The following is an 18206-nucleotide window of genomic DNA, read 5'->3' as shown; positions in this document are numbered from 1 at the left end:
CTATTTTTCAACTTGAGCTTCCTATTCTGGACTTAAGCATTTCCCCATGCAGCAATAACGTATTGGAATAATGAATGAATACATCCGTAATAAAAATAACAAAAAGCCTTTCTGCTGACGAACTCACTAACTCTTCTCATTTCTCCCACACAGGACAGCTTCTTTATTTTCAACATAATCTATATGTCTACCCCATTTAGCGTGGAATCGAAAAAACAAAGATATTTAAATTCATTAACTTTTGTATTATATATTGTCTATCTTTGGATCATCACAATTGTCTATTTTCTTCTTTGATGAATGGAATACAAGATATTTTGTTTTTATAAAGTTTAAAGACAGTAAAATTATTTGAGAAATATTCCAATAATACCTTTAGATCGCATTCTGTCTGCAACAATTTGCCTAGGGCTCTTATTCGGATAAAATATGGCCGTATCATCTGCAAAAGCCGAGGTACACCTTTACCCACTTTGCCAGTAGACACAGGTAGACCTGTGGGATTTTTTCAACCACGCCATGAATAGTGTAAATATTTACGTCATAATACTTCATCATCGCAATCAAACGGCAAATGATTCATTAAAATAATATGTTTTCTTTGTGAGGAATAATGAAGGAATTTGCGAAATCGAAAAGAAATTCTGCTCTTCCTCCTGTGGAAATCTTATTGCTATCTCAGAGTTTGATTGAAAATGTACATATCCCCATCTCTCTGTTTCTTTACTGTGAAACCCTATAAGAACTCTCAGTGCTTGGCGAAAGAATTTTGCTTCGCTTCGTGAATAATCTAGTTCTAATCGAAAACACAAACAAGCGCACTCAAACTTGAGTACGAAACCGAAACGGATGCTGTGTTTTTACAAATGCATGGTAAAATATTGAAATGCGTACACTAATGCGTCAATGCACTGTAAAATGCATGAATGCGTACATTAATGCAACAATAAACATAAATGCTTGAAAATACTCAATGCGCTCTCAATCATTATGACTGCTTCGAAAATGCAGTAGATCCGCCCCTCGGTGACAGGCGTATGAGGCCCTTGAGTGATTCAGTTTGATTCTAAATTTTCGACCACTATTCTAGTTTGCATCTGGAGCAAAATAGAACAAACAAAATAGAACAAATTTCCCCAGCAGTGTTCTATTCATGTTTTCCAAATTTTCAATTAGTTGAAATCATTATGTTACTCAGAAAGCGCCAGGAATTGCAAAGTGGATTGATCCGTAGATAAATGATGCATCCATACACCAAAAGCAATTGAAAAATATTTGACTCGTATTCAATCGTAGTTCAAATCTGCAGAAAATAGAAAGAGCGTTATACCATTTTATTTTTTGACGAGTTGACTGATAAAGCTGAATCTAGAACAGCTGCTGGGAAATTCAATGTCCAGATTCATATGCAACCCCAATTGATTTGATCACTGCTGATTTTACTCTAAGCGTCTTTTGTTCGGGTAAGGTAGTTTTAATTTACGGCGGAAAATGTGAATATTTCTGCAGAAACTCTCCATTTTGTAGTGGTTCAGTGAAATTAATAAAAATGTCCAGCCTCGACGATCAATACAACACTTTGGAGGAGCTGGAGCAAAACCGGATATTCGTCACTTGGTTTTCATCACGACGAGACGATGACGATCCGATGCGGGAGCAGCGATGGCGAACAGACCGTCGAAACAACCGTCGGATGAAAATCCGATGGCCAGCTGGCGGTCTCGTACAATGGACGACGTGAACCAGATGACGAATGGACACCAATGTTGATGCGCCCATCTCGGAGTTGAATCCGAACGATATGAACCGTAAGGTGCTGGCAATGCGAAGCGGCGAGATGGATATCACATTGGAACCGGAGAAGGCCCTTGTTTATACCGCTTCAATACCGCGACAGGGCGTCACTGAATCGCGCGGATGTTTGGCACCAGATTATGGTGCATCACGACGGGAAGTATCAGAAAGAGGAGATATTGGAAGCACTGTTTACGGTGATCAGCACGGATGATTTCTACCCGGTGGCCTATCGGCAACACACGAACATCGATTACTTTTTAGTACGGTTGTGCAGCAAGGCGCTAGTAAAGTTGTTCGATAAAAATTTGAAACTTCCAATGCCGGGCTCGTCGGATCCACTGAAGCTTACGGTCAAATTGAACATTGCCAAGTATATGCAGGGACAGCTTTTTCCGAATGGAAAGATCTTTTCGGCAGTGGCCGAACGGTGCGACAATGCCGGGCTGTATGGTTTCTCAAACATGTTGAATTTAGATAATTTCCGGAACCACGGCGATTTCGAGGAACTTTGCGTATTTTTGGGAAACCGTGCTCATCTGGAGTTAGTTTGCAGCTCCATCAATCGATTGGACGAAGTGCGCGCCAAGATCAATGCGATCAAACTAACAAACAACAGTATTGCGCATATTTCACCGCTAGTAGCGATTAAAGATCTACCCATCCAAACGCTAGATTTGCGTTTTAACCGGATTAAGCATCCGGCTTCTTTAAGACCATTGAAAGGATGCAGCATCAACGAGCTCTACATTGAAGGAAATGGGATTGTAGATGTGCCTGGGTATATGGATGTACTGAAGGAATATTTCCCAAACATGATTAAAATCGTAAGTGTTATTATTCTGCACTGAGTGTGAAAAAAAGGAAGAGATTTTCTACCTCATAATATTAATTTTTTTGTAATCGCAGCGTTAATATTTGTCTATTATTGAATTAGCAAAACGGTGAATTGAATTAGTCAACGTAATTTTTTTTGCCATAAATTACTTGAATTTTCTTCACTATTAAATATACCCCGAAGCCATGAAATAACTTGAAACGCATTTATGTATATTTCAGGATAGTACATTCCTTGGAGCTAAACCTAGGAAGCAACAGAAGGTAGTGGCAGCTGCAAACCGCGTTGGTGGCGACGACGAAGTAGAAGTTACCTCCACTGCTGGCGAAGTGTTTGCCTGTTTGAACGGAGTGGTTCGCAATGCGAGTGACTTTAAAAAGTACAAATTCAACACTAAATGGCATCAGGTGATCGTCTCGCACGATGGTCGTTACGATAAGGGCGAGATTTTGGATAACCTTTTCACCATGTTGGATAGCTATGACTTTTATCCGTGCTACTACAAAACATACTCCAAGCAAGACGAGTTTTTCGTCATTAATTGCTACGAAGCTCTAGCACATTTGGTGCAGTCCAAGCTGGCGGTAAAAATCAAGAGCAGCAACGAATACATTTCTATTGTACTCAAAATGGATATGGCAGAATTCAAAGACGGACAGGTCGTGGTAGAGGAGAAATTGAACTTTGCACTTCAGGATCGATTCAACGATCGATGTCTTGATTTGTGTAACTTCCAACACCATTTGGATCGGATTAAGTTCGTAGATTTCAGCGTCAAGAGCACCCGCACGCTGTCGTCGATTCTCACTTTAGCCGCACGGAAGTTTGGAATTGCCTGCTTGATTCTTCGTCTGCGGAACAACGGAATTCGAACGTTGGAAGCCTTGTCATCGTTGATTTCCTACCCGAAATTAATTGCACTCGATTTGCGGTTCAATGATGTAAGTATATTAACTTATTAAGACAACTTGCACATATAAAATCAACTTATTTATGGAAATTTTCGGCATCGGTCTGCAATAAAGCAATTGAAGAATAGTTGCCCTTTGCTGCAACGGCATCGTTTGCACCCTGATCTGAATTTATCATTTTCGGTACATATTTTCGAGCCAGGTAGCACTGAGCGGCCGGTTGTCGGATCACACGTGTAGATACAGTGCTGGCGATTGCCGTGGAAGTTGCACTTGCAAAAGTAGCATGCCTATAAAAGGAAAATATGGTGAACAATTTGTTAAATTTTAAAATTTATTATTCACTTACATGATTAACTACTTCATGTGGGGTACATGATAGGGTAGTTTCGTTGAATAGCTTCTCAATATCCGAGGGAAGCGCTGTGGAATCGTCAGCTATAATTGAGGAAATGCTCAGTCAGAACGATAAAATTTATTGCGTTTTGAAATCTACCTTCGGTAGCTGATGCAGCCAACGTTACTATCAATAGAAGCGACAAGTAGTTCATCTTCCGAATCAATCTTAACTGATATCAACTACGAAATTCAACCTGGTCTTCGCAAATTATTTCGATCGACGTAAATACTTCGTTTTGTTTACTCAACTGCTTCTGGCACCATTGTGGTTTGTTTGTTTTAGTACTTTTCGTACATAGCATAGTCAGTATCGCATTTATTTTTTCGTCATCTACGATTATTTTTGGTGCTTGTGTTAAAAGTGCTACAATGAAACGACTCGATTGAGCGCTTTCTGTTGACGCGGATTTGCTCATCCAGTAGCGTTTTTTAGGATTCGAATTAAATTTTATAAAAACATGTTATTTTTTGTGTGGGTTCTTGTAAAATAAGCAAGCCGTAAGATCTAAACACATGATATTCGAATTAAGTTTTATACGCCACGGTGCCATAATGCTTTGAATAACCCCTTTTAACACATGCTGTGTCCACTTTAATTTGTTTATGGATCAATCTTAGCAACCTATGATTCGTCAAAATTGAAAATTGAAAACATGAATCTGTCATGATTTTACTAGCAGTTCGAAAATGCTTCTGAGTTGTTTAATTTATTTCATTTATTTAGTCTACATCTAAACAGATAACACTGAATGCCCGTAACGCTGGGTAGACCTTTACGTGGTGCGTTACGGGGTAAGATCTACCACGGTCACATTGCCAGCTACAGGAAAATCCTGACCCAACGAATACCTTCCCAATATCCAACTCCGTGGTACTTTATGAGGGTGTCGCTGAGTGGAGAGCCTCTCTTTAAGTATCACATCAACATTTCCTTTCCATCCCCTAGTTGGGGTACAGATGGGCGTAGTACGGAGTAGTAATCCTCACGCTTTTGTAATTTTTGTCTTAGATTGAAATCAAGGACTACACCTACCTTGATTTCTGATAGCAATCTGGACAGTATTTTCAAAAGAAACATGAGTTTTACTCCACTTTCATTTTTTCATTAATTTGGAATTTGAATATTTTTTATTTTCGTATAATTATTCCCTCACTTTTCCATATTTATATGTGCTATATTTACTTAATTTCATAATGTAATATTTTTATACTCTCATATTTTAAAATTTTGCAATTTTTTTATCTTCATATTTTTTTTTTATTTTTATGCTTTCATAATTTCATAATGTTGTATTGTATGCTGCCATACACTGTTGTTTTTAATTATATATTTTCATATTTTTATTCATATATTTTTCAAATATGTATTCATATTATCACGTTCTCATTTTATCATGTATTCAATTTTCCTACGTTCATATTTTTATATTTTCATATTATCTTGTTTTCATATTTTTGTTTCTTCGTGCTTTCATATTTTCATATATTTATGTTTTCATTTATTTATATTTTCATATATTTTTATTTTCATATATTTATATTTTCATATATTTATTTTTTTCATTAGCATTAGCATTAGCATTAGCATTTAGCAGTTCGCACAAATTCGTAGGTGGTACAAGCCAAGACTATTGTATGAGAGTAGCATCATTTTCATCCGTTACCACAGATATTGATTTGGGACTAATCACTAACTCTTAGATGGAAGCAATGTACTCTCCAATAGTCGAGATCTGTCCTGGCCACGTCCTTGCGAATGCTGAGGAAGGGGAAGGATGGTTTGTTGGACACCTACTTAAGAAAGATGCAGAGAACTCTACGACCTCTCATAAGTGCCACGGGAGGTTTTGGGATTGTGTGGAAGGTTATAACAGTAGGAATCGTTTTGGTATAACGTGAAACACAGAAAGAACTAAGATAGAAATACAAAGTAGGAAAGGGACGAGCCTGGAATTGAACCCACGACCTCCTGCTTATAAGGCAGAAGCGGTAGCCACTAGCAGTCTTAACGAAAACATGAGCGGCGCTGAACTTTGGTGCAGTTTTTGCCAGTGCTTGTTCATCCCGAGCGCGCGCTCTCTTTCAAGCTCGTGTTCACCGTCAACATTGAACATGGGTGCGAAAAATGAACGCTGTGCGGTTCAGCTCAGGCTCGAGCTCAAGCTCAAAACTTGGGCTGTGTGTTCAGGCTGTGTGCTCATGGAGCATGCTGTGTGTTCAGACTGTGTGCTTAGGCTGCTGTAAACTGAGGCTGTGAGCGTAGGTTATGGGCCGAGCGTGAAGCATCACGATTATGCGACAGTGCGGCACGTTTCATATACGGCATATATAGTTGAGGTTGAGGGCAAAAAACGATTCGGAGCAGGATGCCTTTATTGGGGCCTCGATTCAGAGTTTGTAGATGACAATATATAGTTTCAGCATTTGTATATAAACATGGTATAAGTAAAATATACAATACGATATAAGTAAAATATACAATATTTTATTGCTCTATGTTAAACGATATGCAAGATTTTATTGCTTGAATATTTTTCAAATGTGTGCATCTGACCTTGATGGAAATGAGTAGAAGTATGCGCAAATCTAAATCTCACTGTACAGAATATTTAAGATTTATTATTCATATCATAAATTTTATTTTTGTTTTTCATAAAGATTTAGCTGAAGCATTTGAAAACTACTTTCTAAAAACTGGTCTATATGGAAGCATTGGTGTTTTTTTTCTTTTCGATTCTTCTCTCGGTTGTAAATCCCTTAGTATGTGGAGAGCGTGTTATGTTTTATTTATTAAAGATTGTAGAAAATAAACCGAAGCTTGGAACTAACTCATTTTCACATAAAAAATAAGTGTGTTAGCAAAGATACACATAATATTTTTATTTCTGTTATTAGAACTATTAAACTCAATTGGGGAAATGAATGTAACGTATACAATCTTTCCAGAAAAACAAAAAACGTAAAAATGTTCAATAAACGGCAAAAAAAATTAAATAAAAGCCACCAACATGTTTCGGTCCAGTCTAAGATTTTTTCGGGTGGAAAACATTCTCGACACTCTGGGCATGGTTTATTCATTGTGTTTACCGCAAAAGATAAAAAATACACCTTCATTCAATGGCAGGCAAGCTTTCAAATGCTAATACTAAGTTGGGAACTAAGTTGGGAACTAATAAGGAAAATAGCAGTTGGAATAAAAATCCATTGAGGAAGAGAAAAAGATATTTCGATAATGTTGACTATGGGTCAACCTACTTTATTTTCCACGAACTTTCAACAGATTATATTGAACATATTTAATAGTAGAGCGGAGGACCAGTTGGACTGTACCCTCAATTTCCGTCCGCAACGTTTATAACTCGGCCGTCTTCCAACCATATGACTTGATTTTTTGTACATCACTAGAAATCTGCAGATGCTAACTGCGTACTAGAATCCAAGTAATTCAGTTCTAATGCGCCCAAGTAATAAGCGGATGGGAATGGTTGGTGCTGCCCTAATGGTCCGATAGCCTAATACATAAAGTCCGTGATTTAAGATTCTTGCAGTAGTTTTCAGTAATTCCGGTTTCACACGGATACTTAATCAATCATTATGTAAATTGATCGTTGTTGTTTGCAAAAGTGTTGGCCAATATCGGGAACTTGTGCGGCATTTTAAAATATGACCGTGTGCCTACTCGTTTGAATCAAATACACTGAAGTCAGTTTTCACACGGACAATACGTATATCCCGAAAACCGCATAAAAAACGATTTAATCGAAAACAGTTTTTTTTTGCGATTTCCACTTATACAATGTAAATCCACGTAAAAAGTGACCCCAGTATACACATTTATAATAATACTATTTTTACTTATGTTAAGAAGTGTCAGTGCAAGTTTTCATTTATTTAGTCTACATCTATACAGATAACACTGAATCAACAATTTGACGCCACAATGCACGGTTCGAGGCCGCATCTCTCCATCCTCGGATACGCCCCACGCTCGCCAAGTCGTTCTGCACCTGATCTGCCCATCTCGCTCGCTGCGCTCCACGCCGTCTCGTACCTGCCGGATCGGAAGCGAACACCATCTTTGCAGGGTTGATGTCCGGCATTCTTGCAACATGTCCTGCCCATCGTACCCTTCCGGCTTTAGCTACCTTCTGGATACTGGGTTCGCCGTAGAGTTGGGCGAGCTCATGGTTCATTCTTCGCCGCCACACACCGTCTTCTTGCACACCGCCAAAGATGGTCCTAAGCACCCGTCTCTCGAATACTCCGAGTGCTTGCAAGTCCTCCTCGAGCATTGTCCATGTTTCATGTCCGTAGAGGACAACCGGCCTTATAAGCGTCTTGTACATGACACATTTGGTGCGGTGGCGAATCTTTTTCGACCGCAGTTCCTTCTGGAGCCCGTAGTAGGCCAGACTTCCACAGATGATGCGCCTTCGTATTTCACGACTAACGTTGTTGTCAGCCGTTAGCAAGGATCCGAGGTAGACGAATTCCTCGACCACCTCGAAGGTATCCCCGTCTATCGTAACACTGCTTCCCAGGCGGACCCTGTCGCGCTCGGTTCCACCCACAAGCATGTACTTTGTCTTTGACGCATTCACCACCAGTCCAACTTTTGTTGCTTCACGTTTCAGGCGGGTGTACAGTTCTGCCACCTTTGCAAATGTTCGGCCGACAATATCCATGTCATCCGTGAAGCAAATAAATTGACTGGATCTGTTGAAAATCGTACCCCGGCTGTTACACCCGGCTCTCCGCATGACACCTTCTAGCGCAATGTTGAACAACAGGCACGAAAGTCCATCACCTTGTCTTAGTCCCCGGCGCGATTCGAACGAACTGGAGTGTTCGCCCGAGATCTTCACACAGTTTTGCACACGATCCACCGTTGCTTTGATCAGTCTGGTAAGCTTTCCAGGGAAGCTGTTCTCGTCCATAATTTTCCATAGCTCTACGCGGCCTATACTGTCGTATGCCGCCTTGAAATCAACGAACAGATGGTGCGTTGGGACCTGGTATTCACGGCATTTTTGAAGGATTTGCCTTACAGTAAAGATCTGGTCCGTTGTCGAGCGGCCGTCAACGAAGCCGGCTTGATAACTTCCCACGAACTCGTTCACTAATGGTGACAGACGACGGAAGATGATCTGGGATATCACTTTGTAGGCGGCATTAAGGATGGTGATCGCTCGAAAGTTCTCACACTCCAGTTTGTCGCCTTTCTTGTAGATGGGGCATATAACCCCTTCCTTCCACTCCTCCGGTAGCTGTTCGTTTTCCCAGATTCTGACTATCAGTTTGTGCAGGCAAGTGGCCAGCTTTTCCGGGCCCATCTTGATGAGCTCAGCCCGATACCATCCACCAGCTGCTTTATTGGTCTTTAGCTGTTGAATGGCATCCTTAACTTCCCTCAAGGTGGGGGCTGGTTGGCTTCCATCGTCCGCTGAACTGACGTAGTCATCTCCTCCGCTGCCTTGACTTTCATTGCCTGTACTCTCAGCGCCATTCAGATGTTCCTCGTAGTGCTGCTTCCACCTTTCAATCACCACACGTTCGTCCGTCAAGATGCTCCCATCCTTATCCCGGCACATTTCGGCTCGCGGCACGAAGCCTTTCCGGGATGCGTTGATCTTCTGATAGAACTTGCGTGTATCTTGAGAACGGCACAGCTGTTCCATCTCCTCGCACTCCGCTTCTTCCAGGCGGCGTTTCTTCTCCTGAAAAGGGCGGGTCTGCTGTCTCCGCTTCCGTCTATAACGTTCCACGTTCTGCCGGGTACCTTGCTGCAGCGCGACCGCCCGCGCTGCGTCCTTCTCCTCCAGAATCTGTCTGCACTCTTCGTCGAACCAATCGTTCCGTCGACTTCGACCCATATACCCGACGTTGTTCTCCGCTGCGTCGTTAATGGCTGCTTTAACTGTATTCCAGCAGTCCTCAAGAGGGGCCCCATCGAGCTCACCCTCTTCCGGCAACGCTGCCTCGAGATGCTGCGCGTATGCAGTGGCGACATCAGGTTGCTTCAGTCGCTCTAGGTCGTACCGCGGCGGTCGTCGGTACCGAACATTGTTGATGACGGATAGTTTTGGGCGCAGTTTAACCATCACCAGATAGTGGTCAGAGTCGATGTTAGCGCCACGATATGTCCTGACGTCGATAATGTCGGAGAAGTGCCGTCCATCAATCAGAACGTGGTTGATTTGTGATTCTGTCTGCAGTGGCGATCTCCAGGTGTACCGATACGGGAGGCTGTGTTGGAAGTAGGTGCTGCGAATGGCCATATTCTTGGAGGCGGCGAAATCAATTAGTCGTAGGCCGTTTTCGTTCGTCAGCCGGTGAGCGCTGAACTTTCCAATAGTCGGTCTAAACTCCTCCTCTTGGCCAACCTGAGCGTTTAAATCTCCTATGATGATTTTGACGTCGTGGCTTGGGCAGCTGTCGTACTCACGTTCCAGCTGCGCGTAGAATGCGTCCTTATCATCATCAGTGCTTCCGGAGTGTGGGCTATGGACGTTGATTATGCTGAAGTTGAAGAACCGGCCTTTGATCCTCAACCTGCACATTCTCTCGTAGATCGGCCACCACCCGATCACGCGCCTTTGCATGTCGCCCATCACTATGAAAGCTGTTCCCAGCTCGTGTGTGCTGCCGCAGCTCTGGTAGATGGTATGATTACCTCTAAACGTTCGCACCATTGACCCCTTCCAACAAACCTCCTGCAGCGCTACGATGCCGAATCCACGGTCCTTGAGCACATCGGCGAGTATGCGTGTGCTCCCGATGAAGTTGAGAGATTTGCAGTTTCACGAACCGAGTTTCCAATCGCTAGTCCCTTTTCGTCGCAGTGGTCTTCGCCGATGGTTCCGGTCCGTACTCTCTTGTTGATTGTTCGCTGCTTATGATTTTTTAAAGGCTGGCTTGCAGGGCCTGACACCAAACCCCCTAAATTTCCGGAGGACCATTCCTTCTTATTTCCGGTGGACCATGGTGCACAGTTTCACTTAGAGTCCCTCGCTGGCACTCGGACGATGATCAGCCGCCCCTAACATAGAGAACAGACGCTGTTGTGAGCCGATCCTGACATGGAGAACAGACGCTCAATAAGATTTGCACCTCCGGAGAGGAGCAAACCCCCCTTCCCTGTCAGCATACGACCATAGTTCCCACCGGGGTTGGTTACCCGATCTTCCCTAAGGTTGCTCGTATCCCGGCCAGCACCGCGGGGAGGTAGAGATAGGAGTTGCTGGGTAAGAGGCTAAGGACCGCGAGATGGGGTCTATTTTATTCCTTCAGGTACGCGAAGTACCAATGGTACGCTTTACCCAGCATTTGCCGTGCCAGTGCAAGTTAGTTGGACTTGAAAAGCAAATTATATCAACCTTATATATCCAAATTTTCACCTTTTTCGATGTCGAAGAAGAAGGAGAAAGATAATATTTAAAAATATGACACAGGAAAGTAACCACATTAAATTTGGAACTCTAATAGTAGTTTGTGCAACTAGTTGCAAAAAGATGATTTTTTCAGCACGAGTTTATAAATACTACGAGTGCTGAAAAAATTGAGTTTTGCAACGAGTTGCACACGCTATTTTTTGCAATGACGAAAAATGGGCTTAAATATGATAAATCTGTACCACAATAGTACAATTTTATTTACTTAACATGACCAATCTTAACATCCAATCATGTTGCTGCAGAAAACAAACAGATTCCATATTATCGTGCCCCATTGTGTGTTCGACAGACCATAAAGCTATAGATAAACCTGCCTTTGGAAAATTGGATGTCACGTAACACAAAGAATACACTATTTGAACACTCATCTAAGCCAATTTAGCTGAATGTGGTCATGTAACTATTGTTTTAATGCTGGTTTTCAATTATAGCACCCAAATGAGTGCTATAATGGATTTTATGCAACCCATTTGAGTTGCATAATGTTCATTAAAGCACCCATGTCATTGGTATAGAAAAGTAGGTCTTTTTATCACTCAAACGCCAACTGTAAACCAGGTATTATGATCAGGAATTGCAAAAAAGTAATTTAATTAAAAAGTCATAGCAGTGCGGGGTTGGACTTTTTTATACTGTATAATGAACATACAATTTTGATTTTTTATTTTATTTTGTTTTATCACATTTGATACACAGAATGAGAAAAGTCCAACCTGAACTGCTAACCGTTTTAAAATAAATTGATTTTTGAATTTTCGGGAAGAGTTTTTTAAATTTCTTCGTATGCTTTCCGGTCTATTTTTTTTAATGGCATCTTTCTGCTTCTCTTTCATGCAGCATCAAAAAGCCAATACCTCAGCAGTATGAAACAATTGAATAGATCGATTTTAAACTGCTGTACTGCTTTAGGCGTCAACTGCCCAGATACCAACATTAGTTTCTCACTAAAAATATATAAGAAATTCCTCAAACAATGATGGTTATTTAAAATATGACTGAAATTTACTATCACCTGAAAAGGCGAAGTACTTTAAAATAGCTTTCTTTTATGCTACACAAGACGTTGAAGTTTTGGCAAACCAAATCGTGCATCAAATGCAACAAATGTTCAGTTTATCGCAGAAGTTAACATAATTTTCTTTTTACTTTTACTTATCATAGAACCAATGAAATTCAATTCTATAAAACTAAAGTTTGATATGAACATCAAAATCACATACCAAAATGATAAGCCAAAATGATAAGCTCAAACCAATGTCTGTGGATTGGAACCAATGTTTTGTACCGTGCTCAAAGCGGCGCTTACATACAGCCGCGCTGAAAACATCAATGTTCGAGCGCCGCTGTGAGCGCGGTGCAAAACATGAGCATCCAGCCTGCGCTCGTGTTCATGTTCATTTTTACGAGTGCATGTTCGAGCCCGAAGCGAATGTTCATTCGAGTGCGGCAGCATGGATAAACATCTGCGCGGGGCTGCACCTTGAAGACTGGCCACTAGACCACCGAGCTCGCTTATTTTTTTCATATACATTTATATTTTCTCATATTTTTATTTTCATAGCATGTAGATATAAAAGTGTGAAGTTATTTTCAAATTTTATACTTTTTGCCTTTCTCGTATACTAAGTATACGTAAAGGCTATAATTTCACTCCAAAACCAAACTTTTGATAGAAGGCTCGGAGACCCATAGTGTTATATACCAATCGACTCAGCTCGACGAATTGAGGTGATGTCTGTTTGTGTGTATGTATGTATGTGTGTGTGTATGTGTGTATGTGCACACATTTTGTAGACACACTGTTTTGGAACTTAGCATTACCCGATTTACTCGCAACAAGCATTCGACGGGGAATTCGGGCCCATTGTTTGCTAACGAAAATTGGCCCAATCGGACATTGCATTTAGGAATTATTGAAAAATCATTGTTTTTCCCAAAGGTCCCCACTTGGAAAAAAATTTCGAAATCGATTTTTTTCAAGAATGGTGGGAATGCATAGTAATTAATGCAAAAACATGCAAAATGATAGAAAATATGCGATCTATCCCCCTAAAGTGCTTTTTTGACCTTTCCTATGTGATTTTTTCAGTACATTTTACGATGCACGAGAAAGGCATCATCGCCGCTAGGTGGATTAATCTGGGTTTTTATCATTATGTTTTCATGTGTTATATTCTCATAATTGTGCTTGTTTAAATGTTTATCTCTTATATTTCATGTTTCAGTTATATAACATATTTCCATATGTTCATGATTAATATTTGCATATACCCATATTGTCATATTCTGCTACTTTCTATTTTTATATTTTCTTATTTTCAAATTTGTATATTTTCATTTTGTTATACATTCATATGTTTATGTTTTCATTCTTATATTTTTATTTTTATTATAAATGTTTATGTTTTTTTTTTCATATTTTCATATATTCATTTTCATTCCACATTTTCATATAAATTTTTATTAAAAATTTACTAAAACTGGTTCACTAAAAAATACAGAAAGATTGAGAGGGCATCATTTACCTAGGTCGTTATTATCTGACAAAACTTTGATAGGTTCGGTGATATAAAAACGGGAGGAGCTGACAAGATACAAAGGAAAAGTAACATTTCCAATACAATAGAAGAAACATATTTATTTTAATAATTTTTACCATATATTTTTATTGACACACGGCGATCTGGCGACACTGATTTCTTGAAGCTGAGGTCCTTCGGTCAGGGACACTGTGAACTATTTTTCAAATAATGTAATCCCAATCTAAACATTAATATTTCCTTTTCAGCTGAAACAAGTGTTGCTGGTGAAGTTTATTCCACACCAAGGATCAATTTGCTCTCCTTTGATTTTCATAAATTTCACCGATTTTCTATATTTATTATTAATATTTGTATACCACGGAGCTCCATATATTTTAAATAATCTCGCATAAACATTTTTAAACAGTCATCTTGTCAATGATTTACCTAACCAAATGACAATTATTGATCTTCATTTTCAGAATCATTGGGTGCTGACGAAGATTCTGAAACAGAATCACACTACAAAGTCTAATATTACTACAATTTATTATTTCAGAAATATGCTGCAGATTGCAAAATCAATGCAATTGTTTTGTTAAAATCTATTTATTCATATTACATTCAAGAACAAAACATCAATTTTTACAATATCAATACCAATAAAAATATAATATTTACGCTTTTTCGCCAAGAAAAGCACCCCTTAATAACCCATCCAAACTCCAACTCCAGATACCTATGAAGGTCGCGCGAGTTCTCCGCATCTTCTTAAGTAGGTATCTAATCAACACTTCCCATCCAAATCCCCACTGATCGTAAGGACCTGGCCAGGTGTTGAACAAAGGGATCGTTGAATGAAAAACATGCCAAGCCCCAGGCTGTTTTCTGGCGCATCTAACGTCCCTATCGACAGCCAACCCAGGATAGTGTGCGGTCAGATATGCTATGCTATGCTATGCTATCTAAACAGATAACACTGAATCAACAATTTGACGCCACATGACGCATTGTCCATGTTTCATGTCCGTAGAGGACAACCGGTCTTTTTTTTTACCAGTTCATTTATTTGGTAGGCTCAGTCGTGTATGCGACACTTTGCGGAGCCGCAATTCTCAAGTATGATATTTTTACATGGTATATTATCTTAACAGTTAGTTGGGAGGGGACATAGACCATAATACTCGTGGCGACTCAAGGTTAAAAAACTTAATACAGGACGGACGGGGTAGGGATTGGGGTTTAGGTTATTTCAGCTGCTCATCCGGGCGTTTGACGTTGAACGTTGAAAACGATTTTGCGTGACGTCGTGCTCGATTTTGGTTCGTCAGGGAGCATCTTCCGGATGGCCAGAGCTTCGGGGTACATGGTACAGAGAAACAGAATCGGACAAGAAAAAAAAACTGAGAAAGAGAAGAATATAGGCATTAAACTTTGATGTCAGCCAAGCGAAGGAAGGCATAGATGGCCTGCATATATATCACATCGCGATCTCCCAAAACACCTCTTATATCCCGGAAGGGTTATTTACCTCAGGCCCCAAGGGTATCCAATAGTTGCTCTCTGGAGGCGTCATTTTCCGAGCAATACCAAACTACGTGATCGATGTCATCGTAACCGGCTCCGCACCTACATAGGTTGCTATCGACCAGGTTTATTCTGTAGAGATGTGTGTTTAGTGAATAGTGATTGGACATAAGCCTCGACATCGTGCGAATGAAGCCTCGACTTAAGTCCTCACCTCTGAACCACGCTCGCGCAGAAACTTTAGGAACTATGGAAAATAGCCACCGTCCAAGTTCATTGTGTGACCAAATAATTTGCCAATTTTGAAGAGTACTCTGACGGACTAATGGGAAAAACTCGTTGTTCGAGATTTGTCTATCATAAACTTCACCTTCCTGTGCACCCACCTTTGCTAGCGAGTCCGCCTTCTCATTGCCATAGATTAGGCAATGGGATGGGACCCATACAAAGGTAATCTTGAATGATCTTTCGACCAAATCACGCATCTGCTCTCTTACAGTTGTAAGAAAGTAAGATGCGTGCCTAACAGGTTTCATCGACCAAAGTGCCTCGATAGAACTTAGACTATCCGAGAAGATGAAATAATGGTATACGGGCTGATCGGAAATTATCCCCAAAGCGAAATTAATTGCTGCCAGCTCAGCAACATAAACCGAACACGGTTCTTGAAGTTTTCGGAAGGTGGTTGAATTTACGTTGAAAACGCCGAAGCCAGTGGATCCGTTAATGCGAGAACCATCAGTGAAATAACTGTTATTGCAATTGACATGTTCATATTTTTTCAGAAAAAATGGAAGGGATAGATATTTGTCGAAGAAGATCTGGTATTCCTTTAATAGCGTGTTTCATGGACAGATCGTATTCAATTGAGGAACTGTCGTTGACGAAGTGAACTCGAGGTGGATTATAACATGGAAGACAGAGATCTGACGATATGTAGTTGAGATAGACTCGCAGGTATCTTGAACGATGAGCCAGTTCAAGCATATTATCGAAGTTTTCTAATACAAGTGTGTTACTTGTTCCACATTTGATCAGTATTCTAAGTGAGAGCTCCCAGTAACGGTACTTTAAAGGAGTGACTCCAGCAAGCACCTCCAGGCTCATGTTATGCGTTAAATGCATACAGCCAAGAGCAATACGCAAACAGCGATATTGAATTCGTTCCAATTTGATTAGGTGGCACTCAGCTGCTGAGAGGAAGCAGAAGGAGCCATACTCTAAAACAGAGAGAATAGTCGTTCTATAGAGTTTGATGAGGTCTTCCGGGTGAGCACCCCACCACGTTCCGGATATAGAACGTAGAAAATGACTCCTTTTCCAGCATTTATCTATCAAATGATCAATATGGGTTTTCCAGGTAAGCTTGGAATCAAACCAGACTCCAAGGTATTTAGAAGATGAAGATTGGTTAATGTCATCATTCAACAGTTTTAGTTTCAGTTGAGCTGGGTACCGCTTCCTAGTAAACACAACCAACTGAGTTTTTTGCGGTGAAAACTCGATCCCTGAATGTCTGGCCCAAACAGTCAGATTATCTAGGGTGCTTTGCAATGGTCCTTGCAAGACAGCTGCACATGGACCTCTTGGAGAGACCACTGCATCATCTGCAAGCTGTCTGAGCGTGCATTGTCCTTCCAAACAATTGTCAATATCTTTAACATAGAAATTATAAAGCAAGGGACTTAAACATGAACCTTGTGGAAGGCCCATGTAGCTAGTTCTGGAAGTTGTCAGAGTGCCGAGTGCGAAGTTCATTTGTTTTTCTGACAACAAATTGTATAAGAAATTATTCAAAATAACGGGTAATCCACTACTGTGCAAATTTTCCGACAGTACTTCTATGGAAACTGAATCAAAAGCGCCCTTGATATCCAAGAAAACTGAAGCCAGTTGCTCCTTGTGCGCATAGGCCAGCTGTATATCTGAAGAGAGCAACGATAGACAGTCATTTGTTCCTTTACCTTTTCGAAAACCGAATTGAGTATTTGACAGTAATGCATTTTGCTCGACCCAATGGTCAATTCTTGAAAGGATCATTTTCTCCAATAATTTCCTCATGCACGATAGCATGGCAATCGGTCGGTATGAATTGTGATCAGACACTGGTTTCCCAGGCTTTTGAATAGCTATTACTTTGACCTGTCGCCATTCTGGTGGTACGATGTTGTACTCCATGAAACAATTGTACAGGTCAAGTAATCGTCTTTTAGCGATATCTGGGAGGTTTTTTAGAAGATTGAATTTGATATTATCGCATCCCGGAGAAGAATTGTTTGATGAAAGAAGAGACGTAGAAAGTTCCAGCATTGAGAATGGTCCACCCAAAGAACCGGGATCAGTGACTGATTCTCGAAATAGCGGTTCTGCTGGTACGGAATCTGGGCAGACCTTTTTTGCGAAGTTGAATATCCATAGATTGGAGTATTCTTCACTCTCATTGGTGGAAATGCGGTTCCGCATGTTGCGAGCCGTTTTCCAAAGTGTTGTCATTGAGGTTTCTCGTGATAGTCCCTCAACAAAACGTCGCCAGTAGCTACGTTTTTTTATCCTTGAGAAGATTTTTGAGCTTTCTTTCAAGCCTCAAATACTCTTCGAAAAGCTCAGACCTTCCGTGTTTACGGAAAGCCTTGAAGGCATCATTTTTCTCGGAATACAACTTAGTACATTCATCATCCCATCACGGAGTGGCTGGTCTTCTTATGACAGATGTACTTGGAACGCGTCGTTTCTGAGCTTCTAGTTCTAGTGCGCTTTTATG

At 40.6% G+C, this 18206-nt stretch overlaps 2 protein-coding genes across 2 annotated transcripts in view; one reads left to right on the top strand and one right to left on the bottom strand.

Annotated features, from left to right (window-relative positions):
• Positions 1-1549: 1549 nt before the first annotated feature.
• The window catches only part of LOC134221715 (nuclear RNA export factor 2-like), a 31729-nt gene continuing 15072 nt past the window's right edge, over positions 1550-18206 (top strand). The window contains 3 exon segments of the mRNA XM_062700902.1: positions 1550-1881; positions 1883-2621; positions 2854-3573. Of these exon segments, the coding sequence (XP_062556886.1) occupies positions 1550-1881; positions 1883-2621; positions 2854-3573 (1791 nt within the window).
• LOC134227470 (uncharacterized) lies at positions 3564-4240 on the bottom strand. Its single transcript, XM_062708986.1, has 3 exons — positions 4040-4240; positions 3893-3981; positions 3564-3833 (listed from the first exon to the last, which is right to left on the bottom strand). The coding sequence occupies exons 1-3, from the start codon at positions 4092-4094 to the stop codon at positions 3624-3626; spliced, it is 354 nt and encodes a 117-aa protein (XP_062564970.1). The 5' UTR covers positions 4095-4240; the 3' UTR covers positions 3564-3623.

The sequence above is a fragment of the Armigeres subalbatus genome, chromosome 3 (genome assembly GCF_024139115.2).
Source record: "Armigeres subalbatus isolate Guangzhou_Male chromosome 3, GZ_Asu_2, whole genome shotgun sequence".
In the NCBI taxonomy this organism is placed as follows: domain Eukaryota; kingdom Metazoa; phylum Arthropoda; class Insecta; order Diptera; family Culicidae; genus Armigeres; species Armigeres subalbatus.
Note: the sequence above shows the minus strand (reverse complement) of the source record. Positions and strands in the feature narration are given on the sequence as shown.